The sequence below is a fragment of the Rhamphochromis sp. 'chilingali' genome (genome assembly GCF_963969265.1).
Source record: "Rhamphochromis sp. 'chilingali' genome assembly, chromosome: 19".
Classification (NCBI taxonomy): Eukaryota; Metazoa; Chordata; class Actinopteri; order Cichliformes; family Cichlidae; genus Rhamphochromis; species Rhamphochromis sp. 'chilingali'.
The window spans coordinates 16,819,009-16,844,819 of record NC_137946.1 but is presented as its reverse complement, the minus strand read 5'-3'; the positions used below and the strand labels follow the sequence as shown (position 1 = coordinate 16,844,819).

At 39.5% G+C, this 25,811-nt stretch overlaps 3 protein-coding genes across 4 annotated transcripts; all 3 read left to right on the top strand.

Moving 5' to 3' along the window:
- Positions 1-1,218: 1,218 nt before the first annotated feature.
- LOC308387402 (uncharacterized protein) lies at positions 1,219-5,750 on the top strand. The gene is made up of 7 exons (XM_080867411.1): positions 1,219-1,335; positions 1,563-1,910; positions 2,352-2,461; positions 2,556-2,700; positions 4,143-4,592; positions 5,178-5,280; positions 5,554-5,750. The coding sequence occupies exons 1-7, from the start codon at positions 1,254-1,256 to the stop codon at positions 5,681-5,683; spliced, it is 1,368 nt and encodes a 455-aa protein (XP_080723537.1). The 5' UTR covers positions 1,219-1,253; the 3' UTR covers positions 5,684-5,750.
- Positions 5,751-14,651: 8,901 nt separating this feature from the next.
- timm10b (translocase of inner mitochondrial membrane 10 homolog B (yeast)) lies at positions 14,652-16,612 on the top strand. Its single transcript, XM_080867061.1, has 3 exons — positions 14,652-14,933; positions 15,012-15,107; positions 15,827-16,612. Exons 1-3 carry the CDS (start codon positions 14,904-14,906, stop codon positions 16,310-16,312), a joined length of 612 nt encoding a protein of 203 aa, XP_080723187.1. The 5' UTR covers positions 14,652-14,903; the 3' UTR covers positions 16,313-16,612.
- A 2,145-nt stretch (positions 16,613-18,757) lies between these two features.
- On the top strand, positions 18,758-25,780 carry ilk (integrin-linked kinase). 2 transcript variants are annotated; one of them, XM_080867724.1, is made up of 13 exons: positions 18,758-18,884; positions 19,281-19,415; positions 21,235-21,400; positions 21,684-21,779; positions 21,945-22,041; positions 22,142-22,225; positions 22,314-22,399; positions 22,482-22,591; positions 24,088-24,215; positions 24,520-24,641; positions 24,729-24,828; positions 25,055-25,185; positions 25,280-25,780. In XM_080867724.1, the coding sequence occupies exons 2-13, from the start codon at positions 19,327-19,329 to the stop codon at positions 25,427-25,429; spliced, it is 1,359 nt and encodes a 452-aa protein (XP_080723850.1). In that variant the 5' UTR covers positions 18,758-18,884; positions 19,281-19,326; the 3' UTR covers positions 25,430-25,780. The 2 variants fall into 2 exon arrangements, with proteins under 2 accessions (XP_080723850.1, XP_080723851.1); XM_080867725.1 differs by lacking the exon at positions 18,758-18,884 and adding an exon at positions 18,933-19,194.
- Positions 25,781-25,811: the final 31 nt, after the last annotated feature.

Sequence of the window (25,811 nt, the reverse complement as noted above, 5' to 3'; positions counted from 1 at the left end):
TTCATCTATATACTATATATATATAATGTTCTTCCTCTACCCCCCCCCCCCCCCCCCCCCCCCTTTTTGCACATGTCGAGGAGCGTGTCAGGTTACATTTCACTGTGTGTTATACTTGTATAACTATGCATGTGACAAATAAAGAACCTTGAACCTTGAACCTAACATAGAGAAATATTTGCAAATTTCTTCTTTACTTCAAGTCATTATGGTTTGTAGACGTTTGTTTATTCACGCTCTCTTAAGATCCCACTGAAGCATTTCAATGTGGTTCCTGTCTGGACTTTGACTGGGCCACTGCAATACACTGAATCACTGTCCTGTTGCTTGACATCGTGTGTTGGACAGTCGGACTCAAATTTGACTATAGAATACCTGAGTTTACAGAGGAGTTTACGGTTGACTCAATCACTGCAAGGTGAACTGTGGCTGCAAAACAAGCCCAAATCATCTCCCCTCCACCACAGTGGTTGACAGCTGGTGTGACTCTACACGACTCTTGCTGGCGTTATGGCCAGACATCTCCAATTTGTCCTTGTGTGTCAAAAGGACATTGTTCCAAAAGTCTTGTGGTTTGTTTAGGTGCTACCTTGTGCTGCCATGTTTGTTTTTGAGAAAAGAGGTTTTCTCCTAACAGCCCTCATACTTTTTGAGCTCTTTTCTAATTGTCTGCAATGTTGCTCTTATGTTTTTTTGTTTGTAGCGTTGCATGCTACTTACCCTCCTAAATCCTGTGGAAGACTGAACCGCTGTACTTCATTTTGATTTTGTTTTTGTTATATTAAATAATATCACAACATATTATGTCACATGTCGTTGTTCATCTGTGGTGTATTAAGGATATACTAAAGATGAGGTCTGAGTGGACTGATGTATCAACCAAACACTACACATTAAGAAGTTGGTTTTAATTTAAATCATTTTTAATTTTTTTCTTGTTTGGGTTTGTGTGTCCCCTTGGTATCATTCTTGTTAAAATGATATGAGTCTGACTCTTGTTAGTTAGTCCTGACAAAAGGAGAAGTGACTGAAGCACATGCTACTGCAAATGTATGCTTTGCACCAGGTTCTTTTTTACCACAAAGCTTCAATAATACACGAATGAGTCACTGTCTCTATGCGACTTCCTGTAAAGATAGGCCATCCTGTCTCGCAGTTTCTGCCCCATTTTTTAACCTCAGTTGACATTCTACTCTTTCTGCCTTTCCTGAGTGCCTCAATCAGGCTCGATGGATACAGTCTGATTTGTCGTAATGAGTTTGGGGACCTCAAAAATGGCTGGAAATGCATTGGGAATAGTTTTCTGTCTTCTACTTCTTGCTTCTACTATTCAAGGTAATTCTGGATATCCACATGTTTTTGGGGGGTTATGATATACTGGCAAAGATGAATGTTTATCATTAGTTTTGAAATATGTTTTGGCTTCTGGTGTGACAAGCTGTGTTACTATAATCCTAAGCCTGCACCCCAGCAGACTGCAGTCTATTTTATCACCTTCAAAGTATAAGTGATTTTGTGTCCTGACTTTTGTCACTTCTAACACTATCTGATGTGTCTGACAGGGATCCAGGGTGTTGAGTTGTTCTATTATGAAAAGATGGAAGCTGTAGTGGGCCAGAATGTTTCCTTACCCTGCACTTTAAAAAGTGCTACTGATAACAAGATTGTCAGCATTGAATGGAGTAAGGAAACAAATAAAACTACAAAGCTGGGTTTGCACAGCCAATTTTATGGATTCCATCTATTCTGGCAAAATATTACCATCCAGATTGAGAAGAACGGTAGAGATGTCCTGGGTTCCCATCTAATACTTTCTGATGTGAAGAAATCGGATGAAGGCATCTATGTTTGTGACATGGCCACCTTTCCTGATGGATCCAAAAAGGTTAAAACACAGCTAATAATCAAAGGTAAGAGAACCTAGTACACACAAAGCCATATCTAAGTACCTAAACCAGACTTTGTAGACCACCCTGGATTTAATATTTAAATAGAAATACACAACATCTTTCTATCTAATGCTGTATTGCATATATTTCACATTACTTGTGGTTGCATCAGAGCACTCAGTCTCTGCCAATCTCAGCAGTTATTTACTCAGCAAATCCAAGTAAGAACGAAAAGAACACATCTAGGAGCTTTGCTAAAAGACAGTTTTCTTTTTCATATTACTTGTCTCATAACACACGACACAACACACTCTTTTGTTCAGTTGAAGATGTTGTGATCACAACACTGGCAGAAGACATATTACAAAATGTGCTTTTCACATCACTCAGTCGGTTGATTTTTTTTTTTTACGTTTTTTGTGTGATCAACAAATCTAATTAATCTCATGCTTTCCTCAATAGATGACATTAAAATAACGTGTGATGTGAATGGCACTGTTGAAGTCCAAAATGGAGAAAATGTGACAATTCGCTGCACATCATTTCCAAACGCAAAGTACAGATGGACCAAGGTAAAGGAAACTTGGAATTTAAAACTGAATTTAACTCTGACTTCTTTTCAAAATAAAAGGTTTTTATGTGCTACATAATCATGCTTTGCCCCAGAATGATGAACTGTTGTCAGAGACTGAATCTCTGGAGCTCTGGTGGGTGACTGATGCTAATGCAGGGGTTTATACACTGACTGTCAACACAGGAAGCAAAGAGTTTGTGGTCACAGTGCTAACGACAACCACAAGTTTGAAGACAGGTGAGCGTCTTCAGTTCATTGCTGCTGTTTGCCTCTTTGTGTCATATTCAATTTCATCATTTCCCGAGGGCTGGATTAGCAATCTAGTAGAGGGCCCAAGAGACTGAATGACTTAATAAACTGCACTGGACCAGAAAGCTGATACTTGAACTTTTGTTATTATACTGTAGCTCACTCAATTTTAATTTTTAATTAGCTGAAGGGAAAGCGAGAGATTCAAAGGATTGTGATGCTGCCAGCCATGTTATGAGAATGTGGAAGGAACTAGGAATAAATTGGGAACTACTAAAACTAAAAAGAAAAAGAAACTCAATTATTTGCTTTAAATCGGTTGTCCATTGGGATTTGAAGGAATACTGAAATACACCCAGCTAAAACATAATTCAAAAGTTTAAATTTCAATACAACCAAGCAGCATGTGGTCTGCCTGCCACCACTGGTTAAATAGTTTGATGGAGTGCTGTGAGCCGGCTGTGCTCAGTTAGGAAAATAATCCCCAGTTGTCTACTTTTTCATCCTTTGTAGACGCTTCTCATGAGAATTTGAATACGTGACAAAAAAATACAAACAGTAGCCACACAGACGTCACAACTTACTTCCCGTTCTTTCATTCTATGTTTCAAACCACAAGCACAAACACACAAACACAACGCACTGCACACTATAACAGTAGCTCAACACCAGCTATGAATCGTGATATGGGGTAAGAGCACAGTCTGTTGGTCAGATTGGAGTAGTACAGCAAATGTAGAACTGAAAACGTCGAAATAGGTCACAATTTCCCGTAGCTCTCATCTAAATTTAATAGAAATGTACATTATCAAACTATGGCATCTCAGTTGTGTCTCATTGGACATCAAACCTCTCTGGGTGTATATATCAGGGTAGGCACGGTAGCATTAAAATTGACACTCAGAAGAGAAACTGTCCTAATTAAAAAGAAACACCTGTACATTGTACTATTGATATTGCAAATTCATGCCAACACCGTTACCTCATAAATCTGTGCCCAAGGCTCCAAACTCTAGATACTTGAAATATTTTAGTTGTATTGATTATGCATATTCTCCCGAATGCCAACATGAGCCGTGTTTTAATGATGTATTACTCTTCATTGGGTAATTTAAAGTTTTCGTCAACTATAATTATAATCCCTACTCTTTATGCAGGTTCAATGAATAGCTTTACATTTGGGAAATACATTGAACACACAGCTCTATATCTCATATTAAATACGAGGCTCTGACCGTAAAGTTTGAGTGTTGGCGAGCAAGCAATTAAGTTTATTTCCCAATAGATTGAAGTATGTTGTAAACAGTAATGCAAGCTAGCATGATTCTAATGTGATGGATAGACTACAGATTTCTACAATATGAAGACACAACCAATCTGCACAGTACATTCTGATAACAGGATTATTTCTTCTTTCACTGTCTTGACAGTGTCACCACAGGGTTTGACTGAATCAGCAGGCATCAGCCTTACAACATCACCAACCCCCGAGCTTTCAACCCACACAGATCGGACCCCCTTCATTGCTACAAATGCTCCAAACACCACAAATGTTACAATCACAGCTGATGAGCACATAACCTCTTTTACAAATTCTACACACATCTCTGTCACAGCATCCCCTACCACACACTCTCACACCCAAGATTTGTTCAATACGACTGTCCAGAGGACAACAGAATCAGGCTATCCTAGCACAATGTTGACCTCAACGCAAGAATCGGCCAGTGATGAGATGAGGAATGAGACTGAGGTACATACAGAGCAACCAGAGGGCATTTCCTCAGCAACGCCAGAAGAATACAGCACCACAGGAAACATTTTTAAAAGTCCTGAAAGACCTTCATCTGGAGATAAATATGGAGAAAATGAAAATAAGGGTAAAGTTTTAAAACCGCAGTATTTTACTTTATTTACATCTAAACATGTATCGGTACGATGTGAGAATTTTTTTATACATTGCCAGTCTGCCTCTAGCTCGTTAGTGATGCTATTAGACCATTTGGTGCATTTTCTTTGGGGACTACCAACAAAGTGAGCACTTCGGTTTGTGAATATCAAGGCAAGGTCACAGTGTTGGGGAAAAAAATTGCTTGTAAACAGGCAAACAGCAGATATAAATGCTCAAAAGGCAAAACCTGAAAAGCCAGAGATTCTTTGCTTTCACCATCTGCATCTTCATCATATATTGCTCAGCCTCCGGCTAGAGGCCTTTCCCAGGTAGAAAACTCATTAAGAGGAGCATCTACTTCTAGGGATGCTGCATGACAAACTGAGGGGGAGGATTGTAAGACACACTTCTCTGCCTCGAGGCAGAAAGTTTCTGCGTTGTAGCTTTACATTTATTATCAGTATTTGTTGAAGTTTTGCTCGGTTTCACCAGAGCAAGACAATCAATATGTTAGAAACTGCAGCTGTTGCTGTACAAATAATCACATTTTCCCTTCTCACAATCTGCTTCTTAGATACGGCACCGATTCATCTGTTGTTGGTGGTAATCATTGTTCCGGTGCTGGTATTGATCGCCGTGGCTGGCTTTCTTTTTAGAAGACAAGTTATAAAAACCAGGTAAAACCCTTACTATCTATGCATTCAACCGTCCTCCACACCTGCACAGGGTCGTGCACTGGGTGACCCTCAATGACCTCAAAAATATTGATATCTGTCAAATTTTCCAGTAGACACACATGACCTACAATACATACCTCCACATTCAATTCAATTCAATTTTATTTATATAGCGCCAAATCACAACAAAAGTTGCCTCAATGCTTTCTGGTTTCAACTAACTGTCTAACAATGCCACAAGTCAATATTTGCACTCTGACTCTGTCTTTGTAGGCTGGATTCGCCGCCTTCGTTCAAACCCCCTCCACCTCCAGTGAAGTATACAGCAATAAGACACAGCGAGACTCTGACAGACTCTTTTCCCATTTCAAGGTGCAACTCTTTAACAGAGACTCAAATATGAATGACTCAAATTTTTGTCCTCTCTTGGTCATGTTGAGAGTTACAGAATGAAGTTATTTTTACTCATTACAAACCAGTCACAGGAAATTTTCCAAATGTGGCTCTGTGTATATACTTTGTGAGGTTTTTTGGGGGGGGGTTGTTTGTTTGTTTTTGTATAAAATGCACCCAAATATATCAATAGCTGAAAATGAACGCATATTAAAGTTCATTAAACTGACTTTTAAACCGTGTTTGTGTTATTTACTTTTCTCTTGTGACATTGTTTCAAATATTGTACTGCTTACTCCATAAACTACCAATTCATACACAGTGACAGAACTTTTTAAGGTGTACTTTCTATAGTTTCTTTATCTTTCAAAGGAATGCTGCTTCTGCTGTAATACTTCATTCATTAGTCTGACGAGGCATTTCCTGCCCAGAAACCCAAGGATTTTCTCTAATTTAGCTCAGTATGTTTAGTTGATGCAACAATGTTACAAATGTCTTAATATCAAAGACCCCTGTTGTCCACAGGTACCGCAGAGCGACAATCATGATCACAAAGCAGGGCTAAAACCACAAACCACATGGGCTTAATGGCTAAAAGAAACATAGCAACCACTTGATGAAAGAAAATATGAATCAGTATGGGTTTCATAAACATTAACAAGTGAAGTTCTCTGATGTTTTTTTAAATATATTTTTTAATCCTTTGAGTTAATGAATTGCTAAGTTTTAATGAGCAATTTAAATGGATACTGCTTATATTTATTTAGCCATCGACATTTGTGTTTATCTGCCCTGCAGACACTCACGTATGTAGATGTTCTGGGAAACTTTTCACAACTGCATTTTTTTTCTTATTTTCCAACCACAACAGCTAAACCACAAAGCGCTACGTCTATGCAAGATTTAAATTCTTGATATATACATAGCATACGTAACAATGGCCCTTGCATACAGCTGACAGAACACTATAAATGTGAGCTTATCGTTCAAGACCACATTGTGGTTTTCACCATTTTTCGACTCTTTATTTCTTTTTTAACTCTAACGTTGAGAGCAGACCAGTCTGTGTGAAATTCTCTGCTTTCTTATTGTAGATAGTTTTTTACTGTATTTGTTTATAACTGTGACAAACAATATTAAAGTTGCTATCGTTTCTAAACAGTTGTCATGTTTATATTATAATACAGCGATCTATATGAAATTATTCTGTATCCCACTGTAGTGTTGAGACTGCGTGCCTCAGAATGAGGTTACCTCGCTTCCTGTTTGTAACTGAAGAACATTCAGTTTTCAAAGTACCGTGATACCAGCGAGGTAACAGAGGGAGGGTAAAAATAGACTACAGTGTTGCACATCTCACTGATTAAACAACGTGATGCCCTGTAACCTGAGAGCAGTCGTATCAGACAGAGAACACGTTTTCTTCAAGACGGCTGGAATATGGGTAGGATATGAAGACCTTTTAGAAATTTTAAAGTTATACATATCTGTTATATCTATATATATATATATATATATATATATATATATATATATATATATATATATATATATATAATATGTATATTTCACAACATTATTCATATCTCACATACGTCGTATATCGCTAAGTATAATTCTGTATAATTTGCTATTTTCCAAAATACTAGAAAAATATTTTTCTAGTTATGTTATGATTATGGCAGGACAAAAGATAAAAGTCAAAACTCCAGGCTGACTGAGTTAGTAATCATGTCTGTGTATATATGTATGTAATCGTATGGTTCTTTGTCTACAGTAGTTAAGCATGTTGTGCTTGTGGGAACATGGCAAAAGCATTTTATGTAAATTTGTCAATAATTTCTAGTTGTGAACAAAACTGAGAGGGAAAGATTACTTTTGAAAAGCAAACCTACGACGCTTCGCTTGTAGAAACACTCGAAGCTGTATACGTTAATAACTATAATAAAGTAGCCATATCAGGCTTTAAAGTATGCAAGGTCGTAGTTTTCTTAAAAATTCTCCTCTTCACCATCAGTGATTGGATTTGTCCAACAATGTTAAAGCATCTAATTGTTTTTAGAAAACATGCTAGAATCATTTCTTTTTCTCTTTGATACTGTGATGCATAGAAAGGGGGTTGTAATATTAATGACAGCGCAAGAAAATAAATAGGTTTGAAATATGAACACTGAGTTCTAAAATGTGTCATTTTTCAATATTAGTGGTCATTTTGTTTTTGTCTCTTAGTAGATATTCTAACTGTAGCCGTGGCGCTGCTATCTGTGGCCCTGTCGATCTCTTTATGCCTCAATGTGATCTTTTGCATCAAGCGAAGAACTATTTTGTGCAGAGGTAAGGTGATATGTAATCTAAATGTATTCACAGTTATTTCTAACGCACTCTTTACTTTCTGTAAATTTGCAACATATTTTATTCACACAGAAAAAAATGGATCCTGCTGCCCCCACACTTCTGAAGAAGAAACGTATGTTTTTTAATATATATTTGTTTATTTATTTATTTTGTTGGCAATGTATTATTTAGTCCAATAGACAACACTTGATTGTAAGTAACAGTAATAGATACTGGAGTATTTTCATTTTATTTTTTGATAAAATTACAATATGCAAATAGCATCACATTGTTTAAACAAACTGTCCAAATGTTCTTTCATATTTTGAAGCCTGTCACACAATGAAGGGCATTATTTTCATGACCTTAATCATCAAGAGGAGAGGGAAAATCCCCACAATCATCATGAGCAACAGGAAAATCCAATCTATGGCAACATCAGCACAGAGAGAAGAAGTGAGTGTGTCTGCTTTCTGACTCGTTTCGAAAAAAACAAGACAAAATCAGTGCGTTAGCATTAAGAAACACTTGTATACCTTAATGTATAACTGTGTATGGTTTGCTGATATATACAAAAACATTTTTGGCAAAAACAAACATGGAAAACATGTTTTAATATGGACTAAAACTTAATGGATTAACATGTGCAAATTTGCCTTAATTGTACATCCCCCCAATTGTTGACTTATAATTTAGTTGTCTTGTTATTAGCATTCCGTCCGAATGTTTAACCCTGTAAGACCCAACCCATCAAAAAATAGCCAGAAAATTCTGATTTTTTGGAACTGAGATGTTTATTAGCCCTTAAAACAAAATCCACAATTTTTCTTCGCTATATCATGTTGTGTATGATCATGTTGACGAGGTCTCAGAAACTCATGTATCAAATATGATACAAAGGGCATTGTTGTTAATAAAAGAAAACATTATTTGTGTTTTACTTCAGGTTCTGCAGAGGGTTGCTATGAGATGATGACCATGCAACGCACAAGAGAAAGTAAGAAGGTAAGTGCTGTTCATAAGTTTATTCAAATCTATCTGCAAGTGTATTTTAGTGGATTAACATATTCCTATTACATGATCCAGTAAAGACTTTGAAATACCCTAATAAGACTCTCATAAATTAATAAAAAGCTCATTTAACTCCATCTTTATTTACAGAATTTCTATTAACTGCATAACTCACAGGTTCTTTGAAGTTCCTTTGAGTTGTTACATACAGTATTCTGCACACTAATGTATGTGAATGGCACTTGTAACTTGTGTATATAGTTCTTCTGTCATTCTTACACTTCTTTCATTGATTACTTTACTTGCTGATGATGTGACTTGTGAAATATATGTTAGTCATGTAAAATTAGCGCGTCGATTGATAGCGTTTAAAAATGTGAAAGGATGACACATTATGCTTCTGTGTCGGCGCTACTCAATTAAAGAAGAAATATCAAAATAATTACTGTTTGACACAGTTAGTCGCTTACTTTTAAAACGCTCATTTGTTGAGCACTTGTGATTGTTGAATTTGAACAAAGACTATTCATCATCTTGGCTAAATCTGTTACTGCCTGATGCTTTTAAGAGTGTACTGCTCTGGAGTAAAGAGACGCGCCAAAATTATTACAAAAGACAAGAACAAAATTGCGAAATGGAATGCAGCGCAATAAACATTTTACCTTATTTCCATAACTGAAGATACAATTGTAACCAAAAATAACTGATTAGTTGCCGTGCCCTCCTTCTACTTTCTATTTTTTGTGATGGTAGGAATTCATTTTACTTGTTTTTCACTTTGTCCTACTGCACACGGTTTGCAGTTATGATTTTGACCAAACTCGACACTAAGTTCAGTTACATCGTTTCTTTTACAACCATTTTATAACCATTAAGGAGACTAAGATAGATATTATGACATAAAATGGACTTCAACTGTCAGTATTTCACACAGTATAATAATGTTCTGCACTGACTATCTGACTATACTCAAGAAGTCAGCTCAATCTAAAACTAAATACTTACATTTTGTGCAAAAATACAACAGTCAAATCAGTTGAACTGATGCTTACAGAAGTGCTTTCAAAACGGAAGGCAACTGACACCAGAGACTCTTTGTGGTCAATAAAGCTGTGAACCAATGAACACAATTAAGCCTGAAGCCTTCTAAAAATAAACTCGACAAACTCAAATACATGAGAACATACACAGGAGCCACTAAATAGGATGCAGAAACCGGTGCAGAGTAAAGCAAAACCTGAAATCAATTTTACAATCAATCTATTTTTGTCTGTGTTGTCTGAAACCAGCCTTTCCAGAATGACCTGAATTATGCCTCACTGGACCTGAAGACTGCAAAGAAACGAAAGAAGAAGCATCGCCATCAGCATAGCCAGTCACAGGGACGAAATCATTTCCCCGAACAGCTGTCAGTCCACCACACACCTCCTCCGAATACATTCTTGGAGGTGGATGCAGACATGGATGCTCATCTTCCGTCCAGAGACACCAGCACCATGGTTTCACACAGCAGCATCTACCTCAACAGTCAACAAATAGCTCAACAGACAGAGGAAATGGAAAGAGAAAAGAATCTGACGCTGGAGAGGAATGTTGGTTGGAATAGTATGCGAAGGCGCGAGGATGGAGGAAATCAAGAGAGTGAAGAAATGAAAGATGAACAAGAGTGTAACAATGGGAGTTTATGTGAACAGCTTTCAGAAGTAGAAACCTTTCAGAGCTGCACAGATCCTTTCATTGGTAGCTTTAGCCAGGATGGTCACCAGCACGGTTAAACAAACATATCAAGTTTTACTGTTTCAAACTGTTTTGAACTGAAATCTATATCACCTGAAAAAGACTTTTTGGTTTTTATTTTATTTTATGTGCAAAAAACAAACTACTGTCTTTTACTACAGCTGTAAAATGAAACTACGTCACCTAAAATATTCAAACTGCTTGCAGGGTTGAGCAATTTCCTCTCCGAGATAGACAAGATGAGGTCTCCTCATTGAGCAACAGAGGAAGAAAAGTGTACCTTTCATGCAGAGGGTGTAATAAATGTAAATAAAGCTAAAAGGAAACTCTTTGCGTGACATTTAGATGTCAAGGCCCGTGTGGAAATTTTTCAGTTTATTGCAAAAGATGAGGAAAACACCAAATCATTACAGGCCATGGAAGAACTCTCACTGTTTTGATGTCTCATCATCATATATTACCAGATGTCTCATAGAAAGGTGTGAAGAAATTATTTCTTACATTTGTTTTCCACGATGTGGGCGCTGGCTATGTGCTGAGAGGGAATGTTTCACTGAAAAACTCGACATGCTCAGCATATGTGAAACCGCCTCTCGGTAATGCTAAGGGTGAAGATAACATTAACGTGACGATAACGTTTAAAAAACAGAGAAGTAAAAACAAAAAAGGGGGGGAAGCTTTAAGTGGGACATAAGTGATGACATTTTGTTTTCCCTGTGGGCACCTTACTTTGTTGTAAATGTCATGTAGGATTTCACACGTCATGGTTATGACAATGGTTGTTACTTTAGTAATCTATTGCACATATGAGCTAATTTGCCATCTGCTTAAATGATTATTTCCCTCACTGTAATCCCTTGGCAGGATAATTTACTGCCCGGCTATCTGCCGAGGGAATTGAGCTATGGAGTGAACTCAGCAGTCAGAAGCCTGCAGCCCACTCTTTGTTGACAGTTTTTCAATAGCTGACCATGGCCTACTTCCCCTCTATGGATTAAATTTTGCCCTTGGGCATTTTGGATGCAACTCTTGCAGACATATGGGAATGTCACAAAAGAAACTTTTCACGGATAACAGGCACCGTTAGTAACTGTCATGTATGAGGACATAAAGGCAGTCATTTATACAGGATGTTTTCAAAATTATAAAGTCACGCTTCTATAAAGAATCAGTTGTAATTAGGAGCAGTTTATCATTTAAATATGGGTATTAATCTTATACTGTAGCCTATTAAGTTGATTTGCAGTGGGCATTTCCTAAGTTACTCTTTAAATAAGTATGAATTGACAACTTAGCTTTTAGATCTATCTTAATCGTGTAATTGAAAAAAGAGATAACGCTTTTAATGTGTTCTGTAATCTAATATGACATGATGAGAAGCAAAAGGCAACACACTTATCTTTACATAGACAAAGGAAAATGTACTGTTTTATACTATGCTCTTAGAGTAAACATACAACCAAGTACCAAAGTTTATGACTGGGTTACAGTAAAGTATTAAAGGGACATTGACAATGCAGGAAATCATTCAACTACGTAACGTCTTCATAATAATGATTTGAGTAATTAAATGATTATGCAGTCCACAAGAATGGCTCAGCCAAGCTGACGCCCATTTTGGGGACCCTGCAGAGAATCGTGCTTCACTGCTGACTTAACTTTGATCAAGCGGTAAGAAAATGAGGTACATTTTCAAAGGTATTTATCTGCCTTTCAGCAAGGCTCAGCAAAAATCTGCAAATTGCATGATGTGGCTGTGAGGAGACAGAAAATACAAAAGAAGATTAATTTTTTAGTTAAAAAAATAAAATGAAAAAAAAAGTAAAGTAAAAAAAAAAAAATTAGTAGTAATTAAGATATGACATTGGCTTTCAAACTCACAGTACAAATTTGTGGTTGCATAATCACAACCCCTTAACGCCTAGTGTATCGTATTTGATACATACAGTTTTTTTGTGACTTTTTAAACTGAAATGCCAGATGTAGCAAATACAATACAAATTAAACACCATATATGGAAATTAAAACGTATAATAATTTATAAACAAATTTGTCAGATGGCTCAATAAACTCTCTGTTTTCAAGAATTTGAATTTTCTGCCGATTGTTTCACAGCTCAGGCTTTAAAGGGTTAATTTCAGCCATGAAAAAGCAATGCAACAATTCTCTTTCAGCTTGTAGTCGGGCATGTGGTTTCTTTGTAAGATTGCTATCATTGTACAGTTTGCTTATGATGCCACATGTGACCTGCAGTAATTGGAACAGGTGTTATTTTTAAGTTGCTTATTTGTTTCATGTATGTGTGCGAAGAGAGCGAGAGGAGGGGGGATGAGATGAAACAAAGATTACATGACAGATATGAAATATAAAGTGGGTTACACTGCAGCTTGTGAATTGTGCATTAAATTTCTATAGTGCGTTTCGAACAACTGTTAAAGTAAGTGTGACATTCAATAGAATAGTTCAGTAGAGACAAACAGCTCACGATACAAAGCACACCACTGAAGGTGACTGCGGGAAAGGTTAATGCTGGACATCTTAATACAGAAAAGGCAGCATTTGGTGATGTCCATGGGTTCTGGACGTCAGGTAAATGTTGACATCCATCCAAGTATTAAAAACTAGTCATAATTTTTTAAATTATGTTAGCTTGTTCAATTACAAAATACTTTTGAGCCTCTGAAAATGGGGGATTATGTATAAAAATGCATGCAATTTTAAAACAACTAACACAATACTTTTGTTAAAGCACTTACATTAAAGCTAAAAGTTCGCACCTCAATGTAATCACATCTTGATTGTTTGATTTAAAACCCACTGTGGTGATGGACAGAGGCAATATTAGCAAAAAAAAAGTACTTTGTTCAAAAACCTATGGACTTAACTGTAAGTGGGTTTTCTAATCTGTTCCACCTCCTTGTAAAACTGCTATTAGTCATCTAAATTTATTTGGCAATGGTTACAACGGACAAAGGTTGCAATCAAGGATAATCAATATTATTATGAACGCGTTATTTTTTTTAAATCTTTAATAATAATTTTGCTACTCAGACAGTTACAGGTTGAGGCCAAGTATACTGTTTTCAAAGAACATAACCTTATTTTGTATTATAAACAACAGAACTCAGATTGTAGTATTTCAACCTCATAATACACAAATGATGCTAAAATTCTAACATTTGTAACTACTGCCATAACAATCTAGGATATTATTTTCAGTACATAAAGTACTTACCAGCAGATACAGTTGCACAAAGGAGTAGCAACCAGAGACCTTAAAAGAAAGAAACAAATTGAAGGGTCAGTATTTTTAAGTAATAAGTGCCGCTGGAGATTTATTTTTGATTTGTTCTTTTTAAAGGATGTTAAGTTATACTGTATTTTTAAGTATTTTTTAAGTAGTGATTACTCACAAGTACTAATTTAAGTAATGAGTGCCAACCATAGTTCTTTAGAGAGAAAAACTAAATTGTAGCAAAGTGGTTTGTTCTGAGGCAGTGAAGGGTCATATTATCCACTTGCGGCCTACCTGTAGAGACTGGCTAGCTTCTCGGCTGTTTTTCTCAAACTATGATAGGAAGCTCGCTACGGTACAACAACTCATTTCTGTTATTAAGTTTAAATAGCATGGTTTGGTTACGACCTTGGTTACCTGCACGAACCTGAATAAACCATAAATGTAGGTCTTCCACCTTTCAGACGGCAACCCAATGCTACTATGCTAGTAAAATACAGTAGCAAACAGGCAGAGAGATGATGGTAGATAATTTACACGAAATATAAGAATGTATAACAAAAATTTAAAAATATAAAAAAAAAAACATCATGTTATCTTTCACTTTTTTTCTAACCAGCCGGAAATGGAAACTTTTTTTTCACAGACTACGTAGTGAAGCCTCTGATGGGCGGAGACGATCTTCGTAACCAACATGGCAGCGTGCATGTGAATGTCATGCAGTTGTTGCGAATTATTCAGGTGCGCTTATTTCAAATGCGAATATTCCGTTGTTAAAGCCTATATGTGACTTATATCTTGTCGATTTGTACCGTCACCCAACCCAGACAATCTAAAAGTGGGATCATTTGTTCAGTACCGCAGCTGATCACCGCTCATGCTAACATATTAGCTTAGAAGTAGACAAATTTCCATGATGGATCCTGACCAACAGCTGAGAAACGTAAGTCACTTTAAGTCACTGCTTTATAACCCAATCAGCAACACGGCTGGATGATGAGTGTGAGTGTATGTTTTTCAGCTGCGGGATTTTCTTCTGGTTTACAACCGAATGACTGAAATCTGCTTCCAGCGATGCAGCAGCAACTTCAACTACAGAAACCTCACAATGGACGAGGTAGGAAAAGCGAAGATCACAGTTACTGTGTCGGCTACGTGGTGGTATTGTTTGATTGCCGTGTTCTGCGTCTCAACACGATTTCTTTCAAGTGTTTTTTCTGTCGGCTGTTCCATTTAGGGGTCGCCACAGCGGATCGTCTGCCTTCATCTCACTTTACCCCTAGCATCGTCCTCTGTCACATCAACCTTTCCCCTCCTCCACTATATCCATGAATTTTCTCTGTGGTCAATGGATTTTCCTCTTTTCTTCCTGCCTACTGTCTCAACCGTCAACAAACTTTGTCCAATATATCACCTATCTCTCCTATGCACGTCCAAACCTTCTCTACCTTACCTCTCTAACTTCGTCTCCAAATTGCCAAATCTAAGCTCTTTAATATACTCATCTCTAAATCTGTCCATCCTGGTCATGCTGCTTTATTGTATTTACAAACACATTTGATGTTGTGTAACATCTTTGACAGAGAGGACTTTTCCTGTGACCCTACTCTGTGAAAGAGAAACTTTGTAGCATTCATAGGCCCTTACTGAATTTAACCTGCAATAAAGAAGCCAGTTTTATGTTGCAGCTTGAATATTTTCAGTCCAGTCAAACCACTAAAAATAGTCCCAGCCAGGATGTGGATAACACATTTGCCTACTAATGCATATATACTGTGTGATCACAATATACTGTAGTTTTCTGCTTTCTACCTCTGACTGCTGTTTGCCTTCCAGGAGCGCTGTGTGGACAACTGTGCAGGGAAGCTCATTCGATCTAACCATCGTTTAATGGGCACCTATGTGCAGCTGATGCCTCGGATGGTCCAGCGGCGGATGGAGGAGCTGGAGAGCAAAGCTGCAGAGAATGCCAAGGAAGAGGCAGCATCTGGAGCTGCTGGGACTGAAATTTCAGCAACACATCATGCTCCCAACACCTCATCTCCACTTCCAGCTGAGCTGGATGCGTCTGTGTCCTCAGAACTCAAATTATCAGCTGCCACACCGCTCACTCCCACAAATGAAACGCTAAATGCTCCAGTGCTTGATAAAGCTGGCATTGGACCTTCATATACAGGAGGATTTTCTCAGCCTTCAGTAGCTGGTGGCCAGATTGATTCTGCCAGCTCTCCGGCACTGTTTACGTCATCTAACTCTACATACTTATCAGAAGATGCATCTAAATCAGAGAGCCTATCAGGACAAAAAGAGTCTAATAAATAGGGTATAGTTGATATCTTGTGACCAAATGAAACCAAATGTCAGCATTTTTTTTCCTTTTCCTTAGTCAGCAATAGATGAATCTAAAGTCAATTAATGACCATGAAAGGCATTACATGTTACAGGTTTGACACAGTTATCGATCAAGAGCGTTATATGAATCATTTTGATCAAAAGACATGAGGAGGAGGAATGTCATTCATGATAGGAATTTCAATTGTGCAGTAATTTTATGGTGACTTCTTACACAGTAGGGAAAAAATTGTAAAAGGTTAACATTAAAAGGCTACCCATAAAAGGTGATGTTGTTTGCTAATGAGAGTTGTTTGACAGCATGTGTGTGTTTGTGTGCATCTGTACCTACAATTCAATTTTATTTATATAGTGCCACTTCATAACAAGAGTCTCCTCAAAGCTCTTTATATTGTAAGGTAAGTACCCGAAACTATTAGAAAGAACCACCAACTATCACGTGATCTCCTAAAAACAAGCGCTGGGTGACAGTTGGAAGGGAAAACACTCTTTTAAAAGGAAGAAACCTCCAGCAGGATTATGCTCAGGGAGTAGCAGCTATCTGCCACGACCAATTTGGGATGAGGGGAAAGAGAAGAGAACAAAGAGAGATGGGACAAAGGACACACTACAGGAGAAAGAGTCAGAGTTTGGTTGTTACTCATGATTAAATGCAGTTGTGTGTATATACACACAGGGAGTGAAAAGGACTGAGTAAAAAAAAAAAAGCCGGGGATTTCAACAATAAATGCATGATTCTAAATCAAAGCACAATCGTACACCTGGTATAAAGACCAATCTGGTGTTTACCCAGATGTGCTTAGCCAAGACAGATGTTTTTTGGAATTGCACAGTTTAACAGTACAGCGTGTAGTATATAGTGTAAGTTATAAAATGGTAGGATGACCCTCTCTGAAAAATGACAGCTTTTAAAATATAACAGTGACGGAACGTTACTTTTATGGTTTGAAAACATTAAAGGCCATCCCGCCTTCATCCTGTTCAGGTGTCTGAACACAGTCGGGGGAACGCCACGTGCTCTGGCTTGTGTAGCTCTGAAGGCAGTTCACGACCTTTGTCACATATCATCATCTTCCCCTCCTCCCCATCATTTCCTGTGTTTGCACAATCTGTGTTGCACACCCTCTAAATCCAGAAGGAGAGCCGCAATAAACAGCCAGCAACTGTGCGTTCTTATGGCTGTGAATGAAGACGTTTGGTTCCAGTTATTGATGTTGTTTGGAGAAAATGTTTTTTGCCACAATATTTCACCGCCCTGCTGCTGCAGAGAGGGAGCCAATGAGATTTACATTCCTTGTCAATAACAAGCTAGTTAAAACAGATGAGGGGATTTCACGTTGCCATAGGGAGTTATTTGTCCTAAAAACACTAAGTAACTGAAGAACATAAATCTTGCTGTTTTGTTATTTTTCAAGTTATAAATTGGCAAAAAAAAAAAAAAAAATCTATGTAAGAACAACCAAGTTTATGAAACTATGACACTTAATAGTTTTAATTTGTATACATATATAATCCTGTTGTGATGCATTAAAATGCTATGAAAATTCATAATTAGCCAACATTAATTACTGGGTTATTCTTTAATAATAATGGATTGGATTTATATAGCGCTTTTCAAGGCACCCAAAGCTCTTTACAATACCACTATTCATTCACTCTCACATTCACACACTGGTGGAGGCAAACTACGGTTGTAGCCACAGCTGCCCTGGGGCAGACTGACAGAAGCGAGGCTGCCATATCGCGCCATCGGCCCCTCTGGCCAACACCAGTAGGGTAAAGTGTCTTGCCCAAGGACACAACGACCAGGACAGAGAGCCCAGGGATTGAACCGGCGACCTTCCGGTTACAGATGCGCTTCCCAACCCCCTGACCCCCTGAGCCACATTCTTCAACACAGTTTGAACTCTCTTAGATAAGTTTTCTTGTAATTTCTTTAAGTAGTCTTCAGTTCTTTAGGCTTTTTGAAGGACATTCAAAGCTCTTCTTTGGCTGTTGGGTGCCTTTGATTCCATTCTCTGTCAACATGATCTCAAACTGCTTCCCAATGTTGAGGTCCGACCTCTGGGGAGGCCAATCCATGACTGATAGTGTGGCCTTTTCATCCGTGTTTCTTTCAGATACTGTTAATCTGCTGTAGATAGTTTTTTAGTCCTGCCACCTGCCATCACCAGTAGGCGGTAGGTGAAGTGACTTGCCCAAGGACAGAACGACCAAAACAGACAGAGCTGGGGATCGAACCGGCAACCTGCTGGTTACAAGATGAGCTTCAGCAGACCTCAGAACATCTAAATACCCTGCTTGCTTTTGCATGGTTGCGTTGCCTCCAGCAGGGAGCGCTGGTGCTTCGGTGTCCCGGGATATGGTTGCCAGTAGCGGACACCTCCTCGAACTTCTCTCCAGCAGTAGCCCACATCAGCTCTGAGGAGCGGGGCGTGGACTCGGAGCGACCATTCCCTGCTCTTAAATTTGAGGAGACGGCAGACTTTCGCGGGGGAAAAAGAAACCAACAAGAAATCGATCGCTCACCAGCTGGTAAAAGGTTTGAAAACTTTTTTTCTATACAGTTCATACTTTTCCTAAACATACAACAAACCCGAGAAGCTTCGTTGTTGACTGAACTTGAACATTTTTTTACAGTAGTTTTCAAAGTGATCCAATAGGCCAGCCCATCCGATTCAACGGAGGCAGATGAAGCCAAGAGGAAACGTGGGGGCTTTATATTCTGCTGGCTTCTGGATATTTTTGCAGCAAAAATAGTGAATTTAACATTTTGATCATTTTTAAGGCGCCCACGGACCTTAAAACTAGTCAGCCATCAGAATAGCGCTGATAGCAATCTAGATTCAAAAGTGAGTGATGTCTGATAATGTGCTGGAAGGTGTGCAAAGCTTTTAAGTGTGAGGGGGTGAAAACCTATTAATAAAACCTCTTACAGGCTCTGTGATCCTGAGCTTAAACCAGGCGGAACCTGCAGCATACCCATGGATGACATCTTCACACAGTGCAGAGAGGGCAACTCTGTGGCTGTTCGTCTGTGGCTGGACAACACGGAGAATGACCTCAACCTGGGGTAAGCAGATAACTGTGCACACTCATTCAAACAGACAAGGCTTTGAAGAGGACTGCTGCTGGACTTTCTGCTGAATCCAGCTGTGATGTTGAAGCCTGTGCAACGAGACCTGGACTTTTAAAGAATTTGTATTAAAAGCAAATGATTCTTTGGTGTTTTTGTGTGCTGGTGTGCATTAGAAAAAGGTGATCTTTGGCGCATTGGAGCTGGTCACATAGTTTCCATATTGTTCTCGCACTGCAACTCCACGTACTGCTGAGCATCACTAAGCTACAGTCTGTACTTTTTCCCCCCCCTTCTTCTTATGAGGTCATTTCCAAAAACTGCTTATGGGTAATTCAGAGGAGGTTTCACAGTAACTTACGTGACTCAAAGAGCTTAAGATTTGCCCCTCTAGAAGTGTGTTGTGTTTAAAAAACAGCTACTTTTAAAGAAGCCACACTTTGGGATTAAAAGTGAAATCCAAACTATTACTGCCAGATGATTTTATATTAATCCAAGGGTGCAGCCCCGTCAACATCTGCCCTTTCCAAAAAGAAGACCTCACTGCTAAAGATCTCAGTTATCTCATTCTTTGGTCAGGCCATATATGTGCAGTTTGTTGACGTTGCCTCTGAGGGCTGCAGAGCTTCTAGCCAACCACGCAACAGCCAAGACCATTTCCTCTGTTTCAGCTCCATACAGGGCCAAGCCCTCGCCGACAGAGCTACCCAGACAGCTCTCTGCAGTCCCGCATAAACATTTGAGAGGCCACTCATTATGCTGGAGGCCTCCTTTTTGGCTCTTACTCTGAGGAAGCTCAGCTATGCGGTCAGGCCTGTTTTTACCTTTAGAATATCTAATAATGTGCAATTAAAGCGTCATGTGTCGGCAGGGGAAATGTGCTACATGTTAGTGGAATTCCTTTACCTCTACATCTGGTACAAAAGGAAAGGGAACTTAGAAACAAACATTTTACCAAACAAACAAAAAAGCTGTTTCAGATCAGCCCCCTGGAAACGTGTGACATAAAGAGACATGAGGAGAAAGAGAGAGAGAATGTGTAGCTCAGGATTCCACTGTGTTTTTTCCACCCTGTCATTCCTGAGTTTTTTTCTCTCTCTTCTGTTACTTTTTATAGCCCAAAGGGCTGGTTAGACTGCACTGTCTGTCCACACAGTGCTGGATCAGAACAGACAGAATGTGCCTAACTGGCATTTCACTTAAGTGTTAACCTAGTTCTGGAGCTACTTCCTACGGGCTGTACAAGCTCTCTTAGGGTTTATTGTTAAATAGAGTGAAGAGGTTGTGGCTTTGCAACGAGCTGCGAGAATCCCCAGCAGCTGCCTTGGGGTCAGGTAAAGCAAAACGGGTGAAAGAGGGCCAAGTCACATGGAGGTGATATCCTGGGCTCCTCGCAGGCTGCTAGAGTGCAGTGCTGCAAGTGTTTGCGCCTTTACATATGTTAGTAGCTATTCCAGCTTGCACTGGCATTTTTATCACATGCCAGTCATCAGAGGAGTCACCAGAGGAGTATAGGCTGCAGGAAAAGTGCAGTAGCATATGCTTAAGTCTAAATAAAGATTAGCAGTTGGTGTGTGTGTGTGTCTGTGTGTGAGAACCTGGGTGTCTCCGTGTCATAGAGGAAGCCACACATGTACAATTTTGTCAGAGGCCACCAGCATCCTCCTACATGCAGTTCAGCGAAACAAGAATGTCATCACCTCACAGTGACACACACTTCATCAACTGAAAATATACTTGTCAGACTTTATAAAGTAAGTTTACAGTAAAAGTATGTCTTCTTTGCTTCCCGTACTGTGCTTGCCCTGTGGCTTAGTGATGACCACGGCTTCAGCCCTCTCCACTGGGCGTGCAGGGAAGGGAAGAACGGCGTTGTCGACATGCTCATCATGCGAGGTGCCCGCATAAATGTGATGAACCGTGGCGACGATACGCCGCTGCATCTCGCCGCAAGTCATGGACACAGAGACATCGTGGCCAAGGTAAACACAGCGCTTTATACAATACACTTTATATATTCACGTAGGCACTTTTTTTCTAGAGCTGAGTGCTTGCTATCTGACATTCACACACATTTACATACCGATCAACTCAGAACGACTGAACTGCCAACCTTCCAGTTAGCAGATGACCTGCTCTCCTGAACCAAAGCAACCCAGATACAGATACAGTGTTGTTAATCAGTGGGTCTGTGTATGTGTTTTATTTTTTTTTAGGTGGGTCAAATCTTATTTATCATTATGCCCTTTTGTTTTTTAATGGCAGCTGATCCAGTGCAAAGCTGACCCCAACACAGTCAATGAGCACGGGAACACCCCGCTCCACTACGCCTGCTTCTGGGGCCAGGATGAAGTGGCCGAGGTGCAGTACTTTACTATATACCCATACACAGATGCTCTCTCTTTACTTTACCATTATCTCTTTGCTCCCTCTTCTGGTCAGAGATGGTCACTGCAGTCTTTTTCTGTGAAGCTCTTCAGTATCTAATCTGTGCACATTACATTGTTTGACCACTTTTTCATTTAGGACCTGGTGGCCAGTGGTGCCCAGGTGTGTATATGCAATAGGTATGGACAAACACCTTTGGACAAAGCCAAGCCTCACCTAAGACAGCTGCTACAAGGTGCTACAGGGGACTATTTTTGGATATTTTAACAGACAAACAGGGGTTTTTTGAAAAGGAAATAATTATGCATTCTTAATTTTTGTTGTTTTCTTTTTAGAAAAGGCAGAGAAAATGGGCCAGAGTCTGATCAAAGTTCCATACAAGGAAACTTTCTGGAAGGGCACCATGCGGACACGACCCCGTGAGTAGCATTTATTCCACACTCTAGGGGCCAATCATCATATCAAAGCAGAATGTTTGCAATAATAGCGATGTTTTTGACCTTGTAGGTAATGGCACCCTCAACAAGCAGGCTGGTATCGATTATAAGCAACTCTCGCTGCTGGCAAAGATCAATGAAAACCAGTCTGGAGAGGTTAGCTGCACTCTGTTTTTATTGCTGCGTGCCAGTCTTTTTCAGCTCCCCGGCTGTTTAACACCATGCGCTCTGTTTGTAGTTATGGCAGGGTCGGTGGCAAGGGGACGAAATTGTAGTAAAAGTGCTACAAGTGAGAGACTGGACCACCAGGAAGAGCAGAGACTTCAACGAGGAACATCCTAAACTGAGGTGATTCAAATAACCGTACTGTAGGAATGAGAAAGGTTATAGTGGTGGGTCTGGGGCAGCAGTGCTTCTTGTGGTATCCGAACAATGAATCGGTATTCCATTGCATTGACTGTATATGAAAGATGGATCTAGCCATTGTTACAGCACGCACTGGTTTGTGGAGTTACATTTCGACTCTTATGACCTTTGCCATAATTCTTGAGCCAGAACTCACCATATTTGGACAATTGTATTATGAATTTGGGTGGGTAAACGGCACAAGGAGTCATCATATTTATCATAAAGCTAAATATTCCAGGAGGCACTAACACTGCATGTATCATACAGTTCAGTGACTTAGTTTGGTGGTGTTAAATTCACACTGTATCTTGGCCCTAATAATGCATAATTTTAAGCTTTAAGCTTTAAATGAGATAGTTTAAATAAAAAAAAAACATATCCTGGGAATTTATCTTTATAATTTAATTCTTGAATTAAGCTTGTTTCACCTCTGCTTTTCGTGTCATGGATCATGGGCAAACATCACAGGGTCACATGCTGTCAGCCTGCGTGTTTATGTAAACTGAGGCAAATACATTTGGTGCTGCAGTTTCTTATCTTGAGTCGGCTTAGCGTCTGTTTGAGTTACATAGAATCAGTCGACATTTGGCCTGGTGGCCATGCACTGGTAAACACAGTCCTCGTGTAGAGTACAGATGACCGCGATGAACCGCCGGTGAAGTCTGTGGTCAAAGATTAGCTAGGATGTTGTGCAGGATTCTTATGCAATGGAGGAGAGGACCCTTTATTTTTGCTAAGTCGGGTTCTACAGCAAACATGAACCTCTTTTATAAGATGAAACCAGACCCTTCACAATGTGACTCAAGCATTACTTTCTAATCCTGTTTTCTGTTATGAACTTATCGTGCAATAACCGTCGAACCCTGCAGAACGTGTTAAGACAGGCCCAGGCGGGCCCACAGAATGACTTCAGCATTCTGAAGCGTCCTCTGAATAGTATTAAATCACCTGAGCAAAACTGCATTCCCATCTCATCTACTTTTAATAAATTCTGTCATCCTCGGGATAAAATGACCAGAACAGAAGGTGAGAGAATCCTTTGAGCAGGCCAAATCAAAGAAACCTCACCAGGAAGGCTGAGTGCGCAGTAGGAACGTCCTGGCTGTGCTTGATGCAATCATCAAAGCGCTGGTTATGCGTGCGCCGAAGATTAGAGGCAACATAAGCTCTTTCATGTACTGCAAAAATAGGTGACAGTGAAATGCAAAAACACTGCTGCTGGGCTTAACTTTAAAGGTGACACAAATGGTGGGGTGGTTTCTCGTGGATTTGCAAAGCATTCTCGTGATTCAGACCAAACTTTGAGGCCATTTCTTCTCTGTTAGTCTCTTCTTATCCCAGACAGACCATCTTGAGCTTAGAATAAATAGCTATTTATTAAATAATATTTAGAAACACTTCACAATCTCTCTTTTTTTTCTGTTGTGGCTTGATAGGATTTTTTCTCACCCAAACATCCTACCTGTTCTTGGGGCCTGTCAGTCACCGCCATCCCCTCACCCTATAATCATTACCCACTACATGCCCTACGGATCCCTCTACAACATATTACACCAGGGCACCAGTAAGTCATTTGACAATGTGTGCATGCGTTAAAATGAAAAGGCTCAAATTTGTCTTTTGTCTCAGCCTGAAAGAGCTAAGACTGCGGCAGGTTTGCCACTGTGGATGACGCTGTGTGGCTTCATACATTATGGATAAAGAAACGTATTTGTGCATGCGTCTTTCTCTCACTTATTTCTCTTATTTCTCTCACTCCCCCCCATCTCACTCATTCATGTCAGCTAGTCAGTTAAGTGACATTTAGATGTTGGTATCATGGCACTTAATTAAACCCCATATCCTACTTCTGCCTTCTGTTCCCTCAGCTCTCGTGGTCGACCAGAGCCAGGCAGTGAAGTTTGCACTGGACATTGCCAGTGGCATGGCTTTCCTCCACACCTTAGAACCAATGGTTTCGCGGCTTTACCTCAACAGTAAGCACATCATGGTGAGAGGCCTTTCTGCTGTCTTTTATTTCATTAGATATCCGCATGTTTATTATCAGATGTGATCACAAGATGTAATTCGTCTACAGATTGATGAGGACATGACTGCCAGGATAAGTATGGCGGATGCTAAGTTGTCCTTCCAGTGTCCTGGTCGTATGTACTCTCCAGCGTGGATGGCTCCTGAAGGTATTTATTCCCTTTTGTTTTTCTCCTCGCTCACTCACTGTTCCCTCCTGCTTCCTGCTCACTAAATGCCTCCTTCGACTTTATGAGTCTTTCAGCCAGGAGGAAACTGCGCTGTATAATTTAGTACCAATTAAGAAGCAGTCGTGCTGTTTTACCTGGTAAAGTTACATAATGAAGATCTAAGTTATAGTGCTTATGTTTATGGGGTTTTTTTTTCTTTCTTCAGCTTTGCAGAAGAAGCCCGAGGACATTAACAGAAGATCTGCAGACATGTGGAGTTTCGCTGTGTTATTGTGGGAGCTCGTTACCAGAGAAGTCCCCTTTGCTGATCTCTCACACATGGAGATAGGCATGAAAGTAAGTTGACACAGTATTTATCTGCCCATAGGCTTCAACATTACATTACAAACACGTGCAGCTTTTCTACTTAACACCGCCCCAATATAAACAGGTGTCTCTCGAGGGTCTTCGGCCGACTTTTCCCCCGGGGATTTCCCCTCACATCTGTAAGCTGATGAGGCTCTGCATGAATGAAGACCCAGCCAAGAGACCCAAGTTTGATATGATTGTTCCCATCTTGGAGAAAATGCAAGACAAGTGAATGCTTGTGCATCAGTTCACGCACTTCCTTTTTCATGTTTAATCACCAAACCACTCTATAGCATCACTTCCTTTATGTATCTGCCAAGCCACTGTAAATAATTCCAGGAACCACTTCAGCGACCCACAGTTCAGACACTAATATTGTATTGCTTTTCTTGTATAAGTTAAATTTGTAGTTAAATGTTCTTTTTGGCTAAGCAGCTCTTTTGTAATGACTGAGACTTGGTCACTGAAATGCTGGCAAGCTCTTTTTTTGATCCAGTGTGGATTTCATTCAGTGAAATATGTATAGAATCGATTCTTTTATGCACACCACTGACTGCCAATGCAATAAATGTTTTATATTTATGACAAATGCTTGTTCGTTTCATTTGAGACAT

Bases quoted from the DNA above. Each gene is read 5' to 3' on its own strand.
- timm10b (XM_080867061.1), top strand. From the start codon at position 14,904: ATGATGGATCCTGACCAACAGCTGAGAAAC. The intron at 14,934-15,011 runs GTAAGTCACTTT...TATGTTTTTCAG, and splicing joins CTGACCAACAGCTGAGAAAC to CTGCGGGATTTTCTTCTGGT. The intron at 15,108-15,826 runs GTAGGAAAAGCG...TTTGCCTTCCAG, and splicing joins GAAACCTCACAATGGACGAG to GAGCGCTGTGTGGACAACTG.
- ilk (XM_080867724.1), top strand. From the start codon at position 19,327: ATGGATGACATCTTCACACAGTGCAGAGAGGGCAACTCTGTGGCTGTT. The intron at 22,592-24,087 runs GTGATTCAAATA...GTGGCTTGATAG, and splicing joins GAGGAACATCCTAAACTGAG to GATTTTTTCTCACCCAAACA. The intron at 24,829-25,054 runs GTATTTATTCCC...TTCTTTCTTCAG, and splicing joins AGCGTGGATGGCTCCTGAAG to CTTTGCAGAAGAAGCCCGAG.
- LOC308387402 (XM_080867411.1), top strand. From the start codon at position 1,254: ATGAGTTTGGGGACCTCAAAAATGGCTGGAAATGCATTGGGAATAGTT. The intron at 1,336-1,562 runs GTAATTCTGGAT...TGTGTCTGACAG, and splicing joins TCTTGCTTCTACTATTCAAG to GGATCCAGGGTGTTGAGTTG. The intron at 5,281-5,553 runs GTAAAACCCTTA...CTGTCTTTGTAG, and splicing joins AGACAAGTTATAAAAACCAG to GCTGGATTCGCCGCCTTCGT.